This window comes from Sturnira hondurensis, unplaced genomic scaffold, assembly GCF_014824575.4.
Source record: "Sturnira hondurensis isolate 20B ecotype Veracruz unplaced genomic scaffold, ASM1482457v3 Scaffold0008196, whole genome shotgun sequence".
Lineage (NCBI taxonomy): Eukaryota > Metazoa > Chordata > Mammalia > Chiroptera > Phyllostomidae > Sturnira > Sturnira hondurensis.
Window position 1 is genome coordinate 20164646 of NW_028080827.1, and position 20377 is coordinate 20185022.

Sequence of the window (20377 nt, forward strand, 5' to 3'; positions counted from 1 at the left end):
TCTCTGCCCATCTCCCCAGCTCATTTCCCTGGTCCTTTCCTACCTGACCTTTGCAAGTACAAAATGCTCCAAACCCCAAAATACAGCACTTCCCACTGAATTTCCAAGTTGCCCTGCAGTCATGCCAAGATTCTGTCATAGGATGTCATCCATAATGTTACTAGAAAATAAAAAATCCAAGATGAAGTTATAAATCTGCCCTCTGAGTTATTTCTTTTCCCCCTCTGCATTGACCATAAATCTTAGAAATAATCAAACTCTCTGCAAAGGAAGCCAAGATAAACTTGGGCCCTCCATGGCCCTGTCTTCCCTGAATTCCGGTCTGAGGGCTTGTCTGCCCGGCGGCATCACACCCCGCAGAGGGGCAGCTGGGTGGAGAGAGGCCCTTGCTGAGCCGAACGCCAACTCTAAAACTCACAGGGCGGCGCATCTTGCCTTTAGCATCTGGGTGAATAAGCTGCTCCATGTAAGGAAATACTCAGATAACTAAGTTTATTCTTTTTTAAATCAGAACTTTCAAAAAAAGATTATACGTAAGAGGTCTCCTTAAATGCATGACACTCTTCCTGACACTCTGAAACAGATTGTGCCCTCGGGATTTAGCTTTTTCACAGAATTTCTTTGGCTTATCATTAGGGACACTGCCCGTCACCCTGGTTCCACTCTGCCAGCGTCTCCTGGTGCTAACGCGTGTAGGCCTTTCATCTCTGCCCTGGTTAACCCCAGGCTGGTTTTCTGTTTTGCTATGTGGTGTTGCCAATAGGTGTCCCTTCCTAATTCTGTCCTTCCTCCAACAGACCTCCTGCTGTCTCTGCCATTTGACTATTTCTTTTCTGCTTTCTACTGGGAAGCCAGATACTAAGCTTGTTGTTATTAGCATTGAGTCTGAAATACCAGAAAATTGGCTGGAATTAAGGCCTGAGGGACTAGCTGAAAGTAAAATGTTCCAGGTTTAGTTTAACTTTCAGATTTTTAGTCTTAGCTCAGGGTATCAAATTATGGTGACCTGTCGCTATGTCAAGTGCCTCTAGGTTTGAAACGAGGCTGTCTCACTGAGTAGGAAACAGACTGCTTGATAATGCTGCATGTATTGAATAAATTGCCCAAGTTTGAAACAATATGACCGCTTTGCTCTTGAATCAGTAATTAGGGTAGACTCCAGATTGGTAAAGTTTGGCTGTTTTCTGAGGGGCTAACTGAGCCATGGAGGTGCCGGGGGAAGTTCTTTGGCTCTAAAAACCAGTTGCAGAGCCAGGTGCATAGAAGCCTCTCCATACGTCCACATTGGATGGTATTGACTTAAAGTCTCTCTGTGAGCTGGAGCAAAACTACCAGAAGAAGCAAGCTTGTAAGTGAATTAACCATCCTTCTTAACAGAGAAAACAGATTTCGGCTCCATAAGGGAACCAGCTTATTTGTGACCAGATGAAGTGCGCGTCCTCCGTCATTCCGCTGTCGCGCGGCCAGTGACAGCACCAGACAAAGCACAGGGCGCACCGTGCAGCGCCACAGAAAACACATTTCAGGCTTCCATACATTTAATTTTCCTCAACATTACCTTGCAAACCACAGTAAATCAATAACAGAATAGTTAAGTACCACAGGTTCTTTGTGTTTTGTTTTAGAAAATATTGCTCAAGGCTAAAAGTGGGCTCTATTGATGCTTTTTATTTACTGTCGGGACACAAAATGACCAGAATTTTCCAATGGTCTGCTCCCTTTTGTGGCCTTCCTTACAGGGGCGGGGAGGGGTGGTTTCAGATAGAAACTCTGGGTGCTGACAGTGTGAACTTGAGACTAACCGGGGCTTTTTGGACCTGCAGTTAACAGAGCAGGCGTGACAGCTTTGGCCTTGGGTGTGCTCTTGTTTCAAACTTTCCGGAAGGGCTACCCCAGCCAGCCCCTGGGGCACACTCCACTCACCCCAACAGGGACCCGTTGCATCGACCTGAGTGAGGCTCTCAAGATGGGAGCACCATGGCTCAAAGCAATGAAGACTGTGGCACTTCAGTTCAAGTTAATTACCCAAGATTTTGCTGCCTAATGGCTTTAGCAATTTTTTATCTGTTGTTGTTGTTGTTGATTTAATAGCAACAAAAAGTTTCCACTTTAGCCTCAGTCTTTGAATGGTTTTTTTTCTCCTTGTTAAGAAACTAGAACAGCTTTTACTAAGGTAGATCTTAAGAGGTAGCAGCTTTTACTCAATTGGATGCTTCTCGAAGTCAGATGAGACAGTGGATATGAAATGCTTTGAAAAGTTAAAGGTGTGATGCCAGGGCTCAGAAACCTGTGACTCACCTGCCGGGGTGATATTTTGCCAGTGCTCTTTGGCACCTCTCAGTCACCGCCCTGGTGTCACCCTTCCCACTGCCCCCACCACTCCAGCGAGTGCGCGTGCTCGCGCGCTCTCTCTCTCTCTCTCTCTCTCTCATCACTCTGCATTGTCAAATATGCTGACCTCATACCATTCATACGGTGTGTCATTATTTTTAAGTTTTTACCAGATTTGTGATTATGCATTCTTTTATCATTCCTGGTGTTTCCTTGTATCCTCTCATTACCAGTTTTGTCAAGGTAATACACTTTGCTGTTTTCAGAGAACCAGGATTTTACTGAATTTGATCATCTCTTGGTATCTTTCTGTTTAATTCCTTTGTGTTTTTATTACCTGTTTTATGTTTTCTTTGGATTTTTGTTCTGTTTATAATTTAATGAAATGGATACTTAGCTCATAAATTTTCCATCTTTTTTCCCTAATAATCGATATAAAGCTCTAAATTGCCTCCTAGGTATTACTTTACCTGCATCTCACAAATATTTATATGGAGTCTTTTTATTGTCATTCAAGTCTAAGTAATTTCCAATTTCAGCGAGGATTTCTTTTTTTGACTCATGAATTACTTTGAAGTATTTGTTTATTTGCAAATGCTCAGAGGTTTTTGTTATCTTCTGGTTGCTATCTACTTTTCATGCACTGTGGCCAGAGAACACCGTTCATATAGTATCAGACCTTTGTTACTTGTTGAGATTCCCATATTACATAGTCAGTTTTTTTCTCTTCTTGAAAGGAATTTGTATTTGCTCATTGTTGAATATGCTGTCCTGTTTACATCATGTAGATCAAACTTGTTGCCTTAGTCAAATACTTCACAGCCTCCCTATTTTCTACCCACTTTATCTATCAATTACTAAAGGAGTTGTGTGGAAATATATCTTTCTCCTCGCAATTCTGTCAGTGTTTGCTCTAAGGTGGTGATGTTAGGTACTTATGTCAAAATATTATTTCTTTATTTCAAAGTGTTTCTTTTACCTTTATGTGATAACTCTCTATCTCTAATGTATTTTGTTTTAAATTTTATTTTTGTTTGATATTAATACACCTATACTATGTTCTTTTCATTAGTATTTATCTGCTCTGTGTTTTACTATCTCTTTGTTTTCATCATTTCTGTGTTGTTTTATTTTGAATGAATCTAGGCATTTTGTTGGTGATGTTTTTAATTTTATCTAAGGCTTTATTTTAATTGATCATTTAATCATTTATAGTTATTGCTTATTGATATAAATATTTTTCAATATCCATTTTGTGCTTTCTACAATACTTTTGATTTTTTTCTCTTTACTTTCAGATTAACTTTTTTCTTCCCTTTTATTCTTTGCATTGGCTTAGAAATTCTATTTCTAGCCACTTATTGATCATCTCTGAATTTTTAACTTAATTTAGCAATACCTAAGGTGAATCACTAAATATTCTCTCTTCCCAGATAGTAATCAGCCTTTGGCTCAATCTCTTCCCTTTCTATTAGGTAGAATTAGCTTCAACTGCATATGACAAAAAGCAAACCGCAGCTGAAATAAGACCGCAGTGTATTTCCCAGTCGTGTAAAAGAAGGAGGAGATGGAGCACCCAGACCACTCTGGCAGCTCCTTCTATCTTACCAGCCAAGGGGCACTTGAGCCCCAGCCAGCAGAAGTGAGAAAGGAAACCTTGCCCCTTCTTTTAGGGACAGTTCTAGGAATTGGCACACAGCCTACGTGCTCACATGACATTGGCCAAAAATAGCTGAAAGGGAGGCAGGGAAGGCAGTTGCTTTGCTGGGTGACAGTGTTCCATGTTAAAATCAAAATTCCTGTCACTGAGGAAGAAGAGGGAATGCCTGGTGAGAGGCACTAGCTGTCTCTGCCACAGCCCCTCTCCCCCCACCCCCCAGACAGGAGGGGACCCTAAGAGTACCAGATCAGCCCCTTCCTCTTACCCGTCATCACAATTCAGGATTTTATTGTCGCCTTGTTTTTAGATCTTTAAAATTAGTTATTACTGTTGTTATCATTTTACATGATCATTGTTTATTTAGATGTATCCATGTGTTCGCCAGGTACTGACCCCTCACTGCTAGAGTGTCCTCCTTCCTCCTGAGTTTAGTTCTGGGTTGGTTGGTGTTTTCAGAGGTGTGTTAAGAGTTCCGTCAGTAAAAGTTTATGAGCGGTAAAACTGAGTTTTTGTTCCACGGTTGCATTCACTCTGCTATGACTCTTGATTGGGTTCAGAAGTTTAGGCTGACAGTTTTCTCAGGGCCTTGAAGGTGTTCTGTCGTCCTCTGGCTTCCACTCCTGCCGGTGAGAGTCCGGGGAGGGCCTAATCCCTGCCCCGCGTAGCCAATGTGTCTGTGTCTCGGGTTGCTTTCGACGTCCTGGTGTTGGTGCTCTGCAGTTGCTCCGAAGTTTTGTAGGTATAGATTTCATCATGCTTAGTCTACTTGGAGATCATTACGATTTTTGGGGACTCCATCAAGGCCTGGAGTCCTCAGCCTTGTTGGAGGGTCTCTGTTGTGCACCCTCTGATGCTGACTCCCCTGGGCATCTTCCCAGCTCGAGGCTGCCTGGGGGAGCTGGCATCCTCCCTGCTGTCCCCCAGTCCTGTCTCAGTTCCCTGCCAGGGTACACCCCGCAGTTCCCTTGGTTGGGCCAGAGGCACCACCCTGCATCTGAGATAGCTCAGCTCTCTGACCATAGCCCACTGGAGTCATCCTGTGCCCCTCCCCACACCACACCGCACCGCTCTGGCCCTGTGGCTGCCCTGCCAGCACAGCCCTGCAGTGACTCACAGAGACCCCAGAAAACATTGTGTTCTCTCGACGGGCCACTTTCTGACCAATTACTCTGTGTGGGAACACATAGATCTGCTCAGATGAAAGGTAGAGAGCTCCCTGACCTCCTCAGATGCCTGTGTGCAATCTAGGACAGCTAGAGGTAAGCAATTTGCTGCTAATAATTGAATATTTGGGGAGAAACATCTATTTTTGTAGCAGTTGTGAAGAATAAACTCAAGGTTGATTGAAATGGCATGTCACAGCTGCAAGCCATTTCTGAGGTCTTAAAAGAAAATGAAGGGCTGGAAGGGACCCCCCCACCCCACCCCACCTCTAGCCGTGGAAAAGCTTTAGAAAGTCACAGCTGGGAAAGCACAGTCTCGGAACAGGCTTTGCCTCGGAGAGCCCTGCCCCGCGGCATCTGCCCAGGTAGGCCAGGCTAGGTAGACAGACAGGTGCCACACTGGCCAAGCAGAGACAAGGCTCCCGCCCGTCTTACTGCCAGGCCCCCAGATGTGTTCTGTGTGGAGAAATAACAAACATCCCTCTGGCTGCCCAGCGTATGTCTGTGAAGCACTGCCCGCAGACAGGCCCCTCATCTGGTCCTTAACAGCTCACCCCAGCAGGAGGAGAGAACAGTGGTGTCTGGTGGGGGTGAGGAGGCCAGCACACAGCCGCCCGCGCTCAAAACCAACTGAGGCATCAGGCTCAGGAGGTGACGGAATGGAACTATCGGCTTCGCTTCTGTAAAGTCTGGATTGAACGGTGCTCACCTGTGTGTCTCAAATGGCCGCATGGGGAATTTCACCTGAGTCCATGTCAAGCGTGAACAACTGCAGGCCCCACCAGGTTCAGAGCCTGCCTGGAGGGCAGGCCAGACCCAACCGTCCCTGCAGGCAGGCCCCTGAGCCTTCAGCGGCTCAGCCCTTCCTAGCAGTGTGGATTCTCCTCCTCCCCGGGGGCAGGGCTGTGCAGAAGGGTGGAGCCAGGGGAATGGAGACTGGCCTGTAGTAGACTCTCCTGTAGGTGAGGCTCCCCAAGCCTCTCGACTCCTGGGATGGTGAGAGAGGGTTTCCTGGCTCCTCGCATCACCCCACAGAGGGGCAGAGAAGAATTTTTACTGAGATGCTTGAGCTTCCCCTGCTGAGTCACTCCTGGGGCCCCACCTCCTTCCCTGACTCCCCCTGCTGGTGAGCCTGGAAGGAAGAGTCGACCCGGGGAGGATCACGTAGTTCATGTTACAAAGGCTGCCACTGCCCTACTCCTGTCAGCAGTTTAGCTACCCTGGGCATCTGTGCACCTTCCATAAGTCACTGAACTTCTACGACGGTGCTGTGTCCTGGGTGAGCAGGCGTCCGGTAGGTAGTTGTGAACCTGTCGCTGTGAAGAGCTTTCTGTTGTGTAAAATAATTCAGAGCCTCAGTATTACTGTAGAAAAAGGCGGGTTATTCTAGTATGAATGTGTCAGTATTCGTCATAAACTCTTTATAAAGGCGTCCCTGAGGCCTTGACACTTTGAGTTGAACATAGCTGAGTGTCTATGTTATTTTTTATTACAGGTAAAAATATTCCTTAACAATTTGGATCAAACACCTGTAGAAGCCCCTCCCCACCTCCTCCCCTCTGACTAAATGGGTCTCGGAGGTCCCATCTAACCCTACCTCCTACGTTATTGCTGAGAAGGGACTGAGTGTTCCCCCTGCCGCCAGGGCCGGAACCCTGAAGGGACATGCAGAGAGCCTTCGAACGAGGCTGGCAGGCCTGGCCAGGAAACTCGAAGTGATGGGCATCACTCTCACACGGGCCCCCTGGCCCCACAGGCACTGCCCCCACCAGCCTGCTGCGGCAGCTTGTCGGGCTACTTGTTTTGGACTTGGCTGATGTGTGGACTGGACCAGGCCTGATTTCTTAAAAGAGCCCGATGGGTCCTTGGCATTCTCTCCCATCAGAGTCCTCAGTGGGAGAGGAGGGTCCCGGTGACCTGGGGCTGCCCCCTGAGAGAAGAGAGTCCCATGGCCCAGAGAGGCCCCGCTGGAGTCCAGAGCAGCCTCAACCTGTGGAGCTTTCCCCCTAGGGCCACCCACCCGGCCGGTGAGGCTGCTCAGCCCAGCACCAGGCTTTCTGAGAAGTGCCGTCAGTCCACCTAACTTGTTTTGGGTGGCTGCATTGTGCTTACCCCTCAGGGGGCTCCCAGTGTAGTATTAGGGTCAGGTGGGCTCAGAGGGCAGTGCCACGCAGCAATACATGCGTGCTCAGAGGAGGCTGCAAGGTGTTGGCACAGTCCCATCCCTGAGAGATGGCATCTCCTGGGGGCAACAGGTAGAAAGGCTCCTAATAAAGCCTGCCCAGCCTGTGCTCCAGGGTGGGCCATCCTGCTGGGCAGTGCTGTCCCCTGGCCCCGAGACCCAGGGGAAGGGACAGCGTGGAGACTGGGAGCTTAGACAGGTTCTGTAATCTTTCTGTGCTTTACTTTTCTCATCTATAAAATGGGAATACTTTTAATTCTTACTAGAGTTGCTGAGTATTGAATAAGTTATTTGACTGGAAGTGCCTGGCCCATACAACTGTGAACTGGGAGGACACAGTCCTTTTTGCCATCCTGACTTCAGTTTGCCAGTTAAAAATTACTTGTTGAGCACCTGCAATGTACAAGATACTCTTTGTAAAACATAGACATTTAAAACCCACTGTCCCCAACCTCAGAGAGCACAGTAGTGGTGTGCCCGACTGCACACTCTGACTCGGCCACTGTCTGGCTCCAGAAGTTGCCCTGTGAGGTACCCTGCCTTGGCACCTTGGTTTCTTTCATATATAAGTGGGGGTTCGAGGTCACGTGCAGCGGTCAGGCAGCCAGAAGGCACATGGGAGGTGCTTGGGGAGCAGGCATGCACACCCAGGACGCACAGAGAGCTGTCAGGCCGAGGGACCACTGATTGAGAGCCCAGTCAGTGCCAGACCTGTGGCCACAGCAGCAGAGTATTAAACGACTTCCGTGCATGGTGTTCTTTAGGAAGTTATCTGAGAGAAGAGATGTGTGGAGACCCCATATGCGTACATTTCTATTTGGGAACAAACTCGAAAACCCACCGAGAGCAGAGAGAGGTGTCAGCGAATGAGCACCAGACAAGGAGTGCAGACGCCTGAGCCCCAGGCAGAGCTTCCCCTCCGCAGCAGGTGGGCGCGTGCCCCTCCCGTCCCTGCCTCCTGCAGCAGACAGGTGGGGCGCTCCCACTCAGGAGGCGATGGGCACCGTCCTGCCCTCAGTCCTCAGGAGGGCATCTCCTGAAATGGGCGAGCAGAAAATGAGGGGCATCACTGCAGAAGGAGGGTCAGACCCCAGTGGAACTCTGGACGCTGTGCACAGACAGAGGAGAGTGTGCTGGCGACTGTGTCCCTCTTTGCAGGGTTGTTGGGTTCTCACCAGCACCCTTCCCACGCCAGCAGTTTGCTTCCCAGCCCCTCGCACGGGGGCGTCTGCACCAGGTGGCTCCAGCTGTCTTCGCTAGTTGTTGTTGAGTCGAGTCTCTCTCTCTCCCCCACCCCCGTGTCCCACTTTTGGATCCATCCTGCCTCTTACAGGCCCATCCTTTTCCCTTCATTATGTCCCCATCTTCTGTGGCGAAGTTTGTGGACCATAATATTCCAACCCGCACCACTTTAATTGTCGCAATTGGCCCTGAGAGAATCGAGGAAATGAGCGTGGCTCCCACCGCCTGGTGAGGAAGCCGAGAGATCACTCGGTGGCTCCAGCCTGGCACGCACCCTGCCAGCCTCTGCAGAGCGGCCGCTGACACACTGTCTGCGTGGACACAGGTCCAGGTGTCTGGGGCAGTCACCTGGAGCGGGGGTGCTCCTAACAAGCGGTGGCGGGGGGGCGGGGTGCTGCCTCCAGGGAGACCATGCCCGACTCCCAGGGTTCCTTGTAGCATGGCCGAGCTGAGAGCTCGTCCACACCCGGCTTCCTCTGCCTGGAAGAGGCAGGGATATGCGTTTCACCCAAGTGCCGCAGGGGCTGGAGCCCTCCTCCCCAGGCCTCTGCGCCGCCCAGAGAGGGGCCCGAAAGGCCAGCCTCTGGTCGCAGGTGCAGGCAAACATAGGGTTGAACTTGGCAGTGGGAGTCAGGAGACTCATGTTGTGAGTCCAGCCAGCCCTTTGCTTCCGTGACCCCGGACGGGCCCAAGTGTCTGCCTCCTCATCTGGTAGATGGAGACACTGAGCCATGTGCACCTCCGGGGAGAGTGGGACTCAGTGGGGAAATTAGGACAGAGCCCTTGACAGGCACCTGGCCCGCAGCACTCAGGCCACGGGGTGCTGCTGTCAGTCTGGGTGTACCTGGTGTGCCGTTCCCACCCACCTCCAGACTGGCTTCCCCAGATTAGCCATCATGTTCTGTTTGCTTGCTCCGTAAGCTGGTGAGGAATCCTTGCATCTCACAGAGCGGGAGGGGGTGTCGGCCGTACTCCGGGAAGGAAGGGGAAAGCACACCCAGCCTGGGTCCCAGGGAACACAGTCCAGCCCAGAATGTACCAGAATAGAAACCAGAAATCTGAGTTCAGCCCCAGCACTTAACTGGTCACTTCACCTCCCCGGGCTCAGTTTCCTCTTCTGTGAAATGGGGCTACCCTGCTTCGCAGGCACCCTGGGCTGGTGGGAAGAGGGATAGTTGAGTCAGAGTCACCTGCCACTGCAGCAGCGCTCTCCCAGTGTGCTGAGGGGACCGCACTGACTCTGTCCCACCTCTGGTCAGACAGGGCTGAGTCATGGGGTGCAAATAAGGTCAGGGGAGATGGCAACTGGATGTCGATTCTCCCTCCCTGCCAGCCCAGGTCAGCCCAGGGAGAGCCCCGGCAATGTGTTTGGGTTGTGGAGACTTCTGATCCAGTCTCAGCTCAGGGAGCCCAGGCAGGGCAAGCATTTCCTCATCTGTAAAGTGCCCACCCACACAGCTTGGTGCCTCTGCCCTAGACTGTGAGGGGCTCACAGATCCTGCTGCTGTAGGCGGGGAATTGGCCAGGCCCAGGTATCGTGGGCACAGGGCGTCCTGCACCGTTCGGCCCGTGCTGCTTCCCTCCGGCAGCTGTCTCTGCCCCGGCTCCCTACACACCAGCTTCTCAGTATGTTCAGTCATGTGGTGGTCCACACTGCCAGCCGCCCCCAAATTCACGTGTTACCACCCTGGGTACCTCCTCCCAATGTCTGTCTGTCCCTCTCTGTGATTCCCCCTCTCACCTCTCCCAAACCAGTCAGCATTAACTAGGGACAGAACCTCTTGTCCTGGCCACTCCCTGGCAAGGTGGGGTAAAACATCAGAGATACGCAGGAGATGGGAGTCACCTCCCAGCCAAGAAGGGCAGGAAAGGGACAGAGTCTCTCCCAGAGCTGAGGATGCCCACCCTCGCCTCCCTCCCCACCTCCCAGGGCACTTGGGCAGAGTGCTTCCCCGCAGTGCGGCCATCAGCCTTCCCAACTGGAGGGATGCCTCCACTCTCCCCTCCCGCAGTTCCGCTCTGCTTGCTCCCGAACAGATGATAGCAGAGATGGAGCATATGGGCCCCAAAGTCACCGGGCATTCTGGGAAAGTGACACCGCTACCCCGGGCTTGGCGGGAGGGGCCCATCGGCTCCTGAGCACAGCTTCTCCCTTTGTTCTTCACAAGGGCATGAGGTCGCCTGTCCTGAGCCTCCTGAGAAGGAGCTGCACACACTGACTTCAGGAAGAACGCCCTCTGTCTGGGCATGTATGGGCGGGGGGGACATCTGAGAGCCAAGAACATGTGGGAGCAGGGCCTCTGCTGCCTATATGTCACCCACCTGACCTGGTCTCCGCCTCCCCTCCCCTCCCCAGCAGCAGTCTGAACCAGGCCCCTGCTACCTTGGGGTCCTGCAGGTATGTTCGGAGCCCGCACAGAGTGACGTGGGCGGATCACAAGAGCCCCGGGCTGGGCTCCAGGACTAGCTCCCTGATGGCCTCGGTGAGGCCTTGCCTTGGTCTGGGTGCCCTCAGCACTCTGCAAGCTGATTTTCCTCCCCCTGCGCCTCTGACAGGTTCTGTGTGCCTCTGAGCTAGACCATGCACGATTGTCCAGGGACAGTTTTCCTTGCCCAAATTGGAATAGCTGGGCAAAGGGACGCAGCATCAGCCCAGGGCAGGGAAGCCTGGGCTTTCTTCTTTCTTGTCCCCAGGGACAGCTCAGGCCTGACCAAGCAGCCCCTTCCCCTCCCCTGGTGTCTGGGCACCTCAGCCATCCAGCCCTGGACCCACCTCCCTCCCAGACATGCAGTGAGCTCTTTCAGAAGAAGCTCAGAGCTTTGAGCATTTGGTCAGGGGCTGGCCGGCCTCCAGGCCTACAGGTCAGGACCTGCGAGGATTGGGAAAGCAGCCCCGAGAGCCCAGCTGGGAGCTCAGGCGGCAGCAAGAGGCCCAAGAAGGGGTCAGAAAGCAGGAGGGAGCAGAGCAGCTGGAGCTGGAAGTCTCGAAGAGGAGGAGGACCTAGGGATGAAAGGCACAGGGAGCCCCTTGCTCTCAGCTCACTGCTGCAGCTTCCTGCATCTCAGTCTGGGAGGAAACTGCCAGGTGTTCACGCCTTAGCAGAGAAGCCTCGGTGATAAGGAGGGAAGAGAATGCTTTTCTGATTTCTTCCCATTTTGACCTGTGGCCAGCATGACCCTGTGGCCGCCCCTACTCTTTTCTGGCCTTTCCTGGGAACTGCCAGGAGGCCCTCAGATTGTGAATGGGAGCCTTGATTCTTCAGGGCAGCAGGGGAGGGCACTGGCTAAATATAACCTGGTCTGCCTGTGGGCTAAGTAGGTTAGAGCCCAAGACAGGCCGTGGAGACAGTACCAGCCCCTCCAAAATCCAGCCCCCAACTCCCGACCAGGAACCAGAGCAGACCTGCACACACCAGCACTTCCCACCTCTCTCTGACACCTGCCTTCCCTGCACTCAGAGGTTGTGACCTGTGACCTGCTCATAGAGGTTTAGACAGAGAAACTGGGAGTGATTAACACAGCCTCTGCCAAGTGACCTGCGGTCCCCAGGCAGCAGCTGGCCTGGAACACCCGCAGCTCAGGAGCCAGGCCTACCAGCTGTTGGAGCGAGACTGGGCCCAGGAAGGGCAGGCAGTGTGCAGTGGGGGCGTTAGGCCAGTTGCAACATCAGAAGGTAGCCGGATCCCAGGCAGTCTGAGGTGAGCAGTGCACGACACTGCCATACCCCGGGGCCTCCGTCACCCAGCTGTGCAGTGGGGCCGATGGCTGTCTCTGTGCCTCACAGGGCTGCTGGGGACAGGAGACAAGATCCAGGCCGAGGCAAATACAACAAAGTACAAAGTCTGGGGACTGCCTTTCACAGCCTGCTCTTCTCCTCCACAGGGCCACCCGTTCATCGTGCAGTTCAACGACGGGAACGCCACCGTGGTGTCCATGTGGGTGTGCAGGGCGCTGGAGGAGAGGCGGAGCCAGCAAGGGCCCCCCTGAGGCCTCAGTGGGGTGCTGAAAGCCAGGACTGGTCACCAAGGGGAAAGCCCACCGTCACGCCCCCCTTCCGTCTGCTGTCTGCAGCAGAACAGCTTTGCTGGGCCCGAGCCTCCTTGCTCTCACCCTCGGCTGTGCTGGCAGAGGCCCTTGCCTAGGGAGCCGTCCGGGGTGGCCAGCCCTGGGCAAGGGGAGCCCTCACCTCTCCAGTTAGGAGGCACTGACTGCAGGGCGGGTCGAGGGTTGGAGGCATGGGAGAACAGAGGGCTCCGTTGCCGCCGCCCCTCTTCCTTCTTGCTAACACTTTTTTGTAAAGGGTCAGGTGCCATCAGCATCGCTGATGGGAATAAAAGTATTACTGCTTTGTGACTGCTTCCCCATGAGGGATGTACTGGTCAGGGTGTCTGTCGCCCACCCAAGGCTGGGGGCGGGGCAGGGGCTCCCACATCAGCAGGGGTATTTGGTGGCACCAGCCCCCCAGCACCTGCCAACACCTGAGTGCTCCCCGACATTCTAGGGCAAGGCCCAGAGCCCAGCCCACTGACAGACCCGAAACCCGGGCACAGGGTCCTTGAGCCAAGTCCCTTGCAAGGAGCCGCTGAGCCAGTAGCAGAGCCAGGGCCTCAGGCCCACACTGTGTGCTCCCTGAAGGACTGGGGTCTGCCCCACACAAGGAGGCTGGGCCGTCCCACCAGCTGCAGAGGCTCCACCACAGTGATCTGACCAGGAGAGGTGGGTGAGGGGGGCCCAGAGCACAAGAGTTGGAAAAAGGCCCCGGGGGCGGGAGGGTAAGTTCTGAAAGGCCCTCTTCCACCTTCCGCTCCCACCCCCAACACCCGCCCCTCTCTGCAGCAAGCTGCCCCCCCACACACACTCTGCAAATCTCGTTCACCTCGGGCCCTTCACAGCCATCTTCTCTGATAGTCTTCTCAACTGCCTGCCAGGTGAGTGTGGCTGCCACCCCCACTCCACACACGAGGCACTGAGGCTCCAGAACCTGGGGTTTCCACTTGGTGGTCTGAGTGGCGCCCACCCTGTCCAGAAACCACCAGCGCCACACCCGCCTCGAGACCCTCCTCTGCTGCTGCCTCATGCCCGCCCTCCCGGGGCCTGAGGTTCATGCTGGGACTTGGCGGTGACGCCTTCCTCTCTCACACCCCACATCTAGCCCACCTGGAAGTCCTGTTATCCTCACCTTCAAAATGTATCAGTTCCACCACTTCCTGTCCTATCCGAGGCCCCGTGCTTGGAGCACCGATGGCCACAGCCTCCTACCAGGCCCTGCGTCCCCTGTCCACTGAAGTCCAGTCTCCACATGGCTGCTGGGGGCAGTCAGTCCAAATGAGATGGATCAGGGCCCTCCCAGTCACAGAGCCTCCACAAGCTCCTCTTTCACTCAAAGGACAAGCCAAAGGCCCAAGCAGGCCTGTGTGATGCTCCACAGTCGGCCCCACCATCTCAATCTCAACTCCCATTGCCTCCAACTCACTCTACTGCAGCTGCCTGGCCTCCTCCCTGATCCTTGAACATCCAGGTACACCCCCATCAGGCTACCAAAGAGACAGCCAACTCCCTGAAGGTCCCTGCCCGTCCACAGAGTAGGGCTCTTACCGGGAAGCCACTGCCCAACCTGGGACATCTCCCAGTCCCCGTGCATTTAACAGGAGCCATGTGACTAGTGCTCATTGGTGGAATGAGAACAGGTGATAGGTTGTTTTCTGGCCAACAAGCTTAAGATGCAGATGTGCCTTCTCTGCTCCCCCTTCCCCACCTCCTACTACATGAAAAACATGCCTGAGCAGGAGGTGGGGGAAGGCTGAGCCACGATGGAAGGGGCCTGAGTCCCGACCCCCATGTGGAAGGACGGGCCAGCCAGGGAACGCCCGGGCTGGGCTTGTATGTGAGCTGGACCCACACCACTCTGTCGGTGTGCCGGCATTGATGTGGGCCTTTGTCCTTGGAGCGGGGGCACCCGCTACCTACCCACCTATCCATCTCCCTTCCGCACCCTTAAGATGTCTGTTCAGATAGCACCTTGGTGAGTCCTGACCTGGCCACTCTATTTAAAACAGAAACCCTGCCCGGACTGGTGTGGGCCAGTGGGTTGGGTGCCGTCCCACAATCTGGAAGGTCACCAGTTCAATTCTGGCTCAGGGCACTGGCCTGAGCAGCAGGTTTGGTCCCTGGTTCTGGGTGTGCAAGAGGCAACCAATCGATGTTTCTCTTGCATATCCTTGCTTCTCTCCCTCCCTTCCCCTCTCTCTAAAAAGAAATAAATAAAATACTTTAAAATAAAAGTAAAATGGCGCCCTGGCTGGTGTAGATTGAGTGTGGGCCTGCAAGCCAAAGGATCGTGGTTCGATTCCCAGTCAGGGCACATGCCTGGGTTGCAGGCCAGTTCCCAGCAGGAGACACACGAAAGGCAACCATACATTGATATTTCTCTCCCTCTCTCCTTCCCTTCCCCTCTAAAGAAAAATAAATAAAATTTGAAAAATAAAAATAAAATGGCAACCCTCCCACAATTGTTCCCTGGGACTCAGGCTCCCCTCACTGGCACCATTTCTTCCGTTGCATGTTACCATGTGACAAAGCACTGATTTAACAAGTTCTTTTATCTCCTGGCTCCTCACTTCCCCACCCCCATGTACACCCCACAAGGACAGAGATGCCAGTGTTTTCTTCGCATGGTAACCCCAGCACCAAAAACGGAGAACTTGGCTTTGCAGATGCCCAATAAACGTTTGCCGCCCTAGTGGCTGGAGTGGCAGGGCTGTGGTCTCCAGCGCAGGCTCAGTCATTGCCCGTGAGGGGGCCACTCAAGGGGAGGCATCATTTTGTTTTCTCAGGCAAGGTTGGGGTCGTCAGTTTAGCAGCACTTTCCAAGGCGGCACAGGCCTCCTGCTGCCCTGAGCCTCAGACCTCACATTAGTCTCCTTCCTGAGCACCTGCAGTTCCAGGGCTAGGGAGGTCACAGGGCCGGATGACTTGCAGGCCAATCCAGGCTCCTCAAAGGGCCCTGGTGCCCCAGAAGTGAGCCAGCCACCATGCAGACAATTCTTGTCCTCACTTTGAGAAGATGGACCCAGCAGGCCTGTCATCCCCAAACCCCGAGCCAGGGGTGGTGGGGAAAACAAGCAGGTCCCCGCAGCGCGGAGCTGAGGGCTTGCTATCAACTCCTTTAATCTCCACAGCCATCCACGAGGGAGGTGATGTTACTTGGTTCATTTTACAGATGCAGAAACTGAAGCATAGAGAAGCCAAGAGATGTGCCCAAGGTTACTCAGCAAGTAGCAAAGCACAGTTTAGAACTCATAACCCCACCCTTAACCACAGCTTCAGAAGTCAGCTCTCTGAGCACTCCGTATGTGCATGTGAGCACACACACATCTCATTCTCTAGCAGAGTTTGCATGTGAACTGCAGGGCAAAGATACAGCTTGGGATGTCCAGACAGAGGCCCCTCTGATGGCCATTCAGAACACTGGAGCCATCGAAGCCCTGGACTGGAGACTGGCTTCCAGACTGACCTCAGGTTTCCCCCTGAGCTGCTGTGGCTGCCTCATCAGTGAGTACGGGGGCTTCTACCAGCCCTGGGGCCCTGGAGCAAGAGCTCCAGCTCCTGGGGGCCATGGACCCTGTCAGCATTTTGTGAAAGTGACAGAGCCTTGTCCCAGAGTAACAGGCACGGAATAGATGCACGCACACACACAATTTGTTCACAATGGATTGTGGAGCCCCTGCTTTGGGGAAGCCCCCCGGAAGTCTACATTTCCCTCTGTGTGAAGTCTGTGGAAGATGGGGAGCTGTGTGACCCCTCAGGGGTTCTGCGAGGATCCCTCTGGCTGGAAAGCAGGGCCCTCTTTGGCCTATTTAGGCTCAGCAATCCCTCCAGCCACCCTGGAGGGCCAAGACTGAGGACACCGGCAGGAGTGAGTGCTTCCTTCTGCCCAGAACGCCACCCCACCCACCCTCACTCTCCCCCGCACAGCCGGCTCCCACACCTCCCTTCAGGCCCATCTCCAACAGCATCTCCTCCTCTGGGTACAGGGCTGCTGCATGGAAGGCATCCGAGGGGTGGGAGGGCTGGCGGGATGGAAGGAGGGGCCCTCGGGCGCAGCTCTGGTGCCCCAGGTCTTCTTGATCCAACTGCCCAGACCCCATGTGCCTTCTGACCAGAGCCTCCCGGACACCAGGCCCCCATGGGAGGCAGCCTCGGGCCTCTCAGACCTGCAGGGGAGTCTGGAGGGGACCGCTTCTGGGACAGGCGTATCCTCACAGGCCCCCAGGTCACATTGAGAAGCAGGTGCCACCCTGGTTTGGAGGCATGGAGGCCCCTCAGCCCACATCCCCTTCCTAATTCTGTCCCTTGGTTTTCTTACCTGGCAAATAGTTACCAGAATCCCAGGGTTTTGGAGATCCTCTAAAAAGACAATGGGGGACTTCCGCCAAGATGGAGGCATAGGTGGAAACACTGTGCCTTCTCCCACAACCAAGTTTGAATACAACAAAGGTTTGGAGAACAAAGACACAGACAAAGAACAGAAAATTGAATTATACGGAAGTGCGACAACAACGAACCGTTCAACCGGGATGGTAAGAGGGGCGGAGCCAGTAGCGGAGCTGGGTCCGGCAGGACAGATCCCCCGACCTAGGTGCGCAGGCAGCCCGGGCGCAGTCAGGGTGTGGGGCAGACTGACTGGGGTCGCACATTCTCGCACAGTGAGACGGACCCCGCAGGCCCCAGGGGGCGAACCCAGTGGTGGAGGGCTGACTGCGGCAGTGGCACATTCGCGTGCAGTGGGACGAAACGCGCAGGCCCTGGTGACGGTGGCAGCTGCGGCACCTGTGGTGGCGGTGGCGGCGGCAGTGGCAAGAGATGGCAGACAGGACAGACATTGCTCCTCTTTGACCCCGCCCCCACATACGTCACAAGCCAGCGACTGAGTTGCCCTGCTGTGGTGAACACCTAGGGCTCTGATCCTGATACGTTCAACAGGCACGAACAGTTCAAAAGATGGCTCAAGAAGAACTCAAAGCCCCAGAGCCCATAACTCTAAGCAACCAAGAGATTGCCAGCCTCTCAGAAGCACAGTTCAAGACACTGTTTATCAGGATGCTCACAGAACTGGTTGATTATAGTCACAAATTAGAGGAACATATGAAGGCTAAACTAATTGAAATGAAGGGAGATGTCCAGGAAACCAATAGTGATGGAAAGGAAACTGGGACTCAAATCAATGGAATGGACCAGAAGGAAGAACAAAACATCCAACCAGAAAGGAATGAAGAAATGAGAATTCAAAAAAATGAGGAGAGGCTTAGGAACCTCCAGGACATCTTTAAACGTTCCAACATCCGGATTATAGGGGTACCAGAAGGGGGAAAGAAACAGCCACGAGTGGAAAACTTATTTGAACAAATAATAAAGGAGAACTTCCCCAGTCTGGCAAAGGAAATAGACTTCCAGGAAATCCAGGAAGCTCAGAGAGTCCCAAAGAAGTTGGACCCAAGAAGGAACACACCAAGGCACATCATAATTACATTAGCCAAGACTAAAATGAAGGAGAGAATCCTAGAAGCAGCAAGGGATAAGGGGACAGTCACCTACAAAGGAGTACCCATCAGACTGTCAGCGGATTTCTCAAAAGAGACCTTACAGGCAAGAAGGGGCTGGAAAGAAGTATTCCAAGTCATGAAATCCAAAGACCTACAGCCAAGATTGCTTTATCCAGCAAAACTTTCATTTAGAATGGAAGGATAGATAAAGTGCTTCTCAGATAAGGTCAAGTTCAAGGAGTTCATCAGCACCAAGCCCTTATTATATGAAATGTTAAAGGGACTTATATAAGACAAAGAAGATGAAAAATATGAACAGTGAAAGGACAGCAAACTCACAGTTATTAACAACCACAACTAAAACAAAAGCAAACCAAGAGGACAGCTAGATCAGGAGTGGAACCATAGAAATGAAGAACACATGGAGGGTTAGCAACAGGGGAGTGGGAGGAGAAGGGGGAGAAGGTACAGAAAATAGCATAGACAGTAGGTAGAAAATAGATGGGGAGGGCAAGAATAGTAGGGGAAATATAGAATCTAAAGAACTTGAGACACGTGGTTATAAACTAAGGGGAGAGAATGGTGGGGGAGGGAGTGTGCAGGTGGAGGGGAATGAAGGGGGAATAGAACAACTGTAATGATATAATCAATAAAATATATATTTAAAAAAGACAATGGGGACAGAGGGAGGGCAGGTGCGACCTTGTCTCCCAGGCATAGACAGTCCCTGTGGCCCAGAACAGTGACCAAGAGCCTGAACCTGAGGCTCAGTCTACTTGGGGTTGGGAAAGCTTGAAAGGTGAGCTGGGTGCCTTAACCTGGCTGAGGGAGGGAAGCTGCCAGTGTCCTGCTGGAGCCCAAGGCCCTGAGGCCTTGGACTCAGACTGAACAGACCCACATCTTTCTGGGAAGTCATGTGCTTCCAGACCTCTGCACACTCAGGGCTGAAGGCTGGAAAGTGCACTCAGCATGAGGCCCCGGGGCGGGACCAGGCATGCCCATCTATCACAGGGGTTGGGAGTGGACAGCTTGGGGATGTAGGGGGAGCCCGGAGAGGCTGCGACGCTGCCTCAAAGACATCTCCATCCCCGCTGACTGCTGCCCAGATTCCCCACTGGAGTGCCGTCCGTCCGTTAGCTAAGTCTGGGCCCTATCAGGACGGAGCCTCTGTTCTCACTGTGGAGTGAGGCTGGGGAAGGAGAGCACAGCCCAGACTCCCAGGGTGGGACAGGAGGGGCAGTGCCGGGCAAGCCTTCAGAAGGGCAAGAAGAGAGGCCGTGCTCAGGGCTCACAGCTGCCCAAGCCGCCTGCAGCATCCTGCCTCCACCGGCAGCGTCCTGCCACCACCCTGGGGCCAGATGGGCACCCAAGACTGCACCTGACCAGCTCCCAACTTCCACACCCAAGGGTCAGGGTGTTTCCACTTCAAGCAGCCAGGAAAACTCCACCCAGGGGCAGGAGGGACCAGCATGGCTCCCAAGGCTGTGTGGGGAAGGCCAGCAGGTGCGGCGAAGTAGGGAGGAGTTAGCGGGGCACCCCAAGCAGGGGGAGGCAGTCAGTGGCTCAGGAGGAGCCCAGAGCCTGGTCCCCTGTGGGCACTGGCACGGCAGTGGGCCAGGGGACCAATAGGGAGGTGGGAGGAGGTCAGCCAGCGCTTCCTGGCCGGGCTGCTCCTATGCCACTTCCTGGCTTTGTCTCCACGCCTTTCTGGTGAGCAGCAGTTGTGTCCCTGACCCACCAGAGACCCTCATAAACTAGGGTGCAGGCAGAGGGGTGGGGCTGGCAGTGGGTGGGAACCCTCAGTGGGAGGCCAGGTGGAGTCCCCAGAGACAGCGGGGACAGGCCACTGAGATGGATTATAAAGTGGTGCAAGGTGGGGGGATTCAGGGGGGAGGAGCAGAGCCCAGGCCTCACAATGACAAATTTTCTGCTGAAAGACTACAAATATTCACTGTGACTTTGGACAGAGTCTGCAAAAGACTTCGTTTCCTCCCTTGGCGGTATCATTTGTCTTGTTTTGAAGCTGGGAGATCGCAGGCACAGACTTACAGACCAAAGTTCGTCTTAATTGCTGCCGTGTCACCGCCTCTCTGGCAGATAACACACCAGGAACGAGTCGATGGGGCCAGGCCCTGCAGGTCCTTCTTCTAAAGTGAGACAAATCTCCCCCCTTCGAGCCCGACAGTCCATCGGCAGCTCTGTCATTTATTTATCTCCCTAACAGTTTGCATTAACTTGCAAGGGATAAAAAGTCTCT

At 53.5% G+C, this 20377-nt stretch overlaps 1 protein-coding gene across 2 annotated transcripts in view; it reads left to right on the forward strand.

Moving 5' to 3' along the window:
• Window positions 1-12935, forward strand: part of MAP2K5 (mitogen-activated protein kinase kinase 5) — a 264505-nt gene extending 251570 nt beyond the window's left edge. For both annotated transcript variants that reach the window (XM_037054214.1, XM_037054213.1), the window contains one exon: window positions 12461-12935. In XM_037054214.1, the coding sequence (XP_036910109.1) occupies window positions 12461-12565 (105 nt within the window). In that variant the 3' untranslated portion in view covers window positions 12566-12935. The remainder of the gene's footprint in view (window positions 1-12460) is intronic.
• The last annotated feature ends 7442 nt before the right edge of the window (window positions 12936-20377 follow it).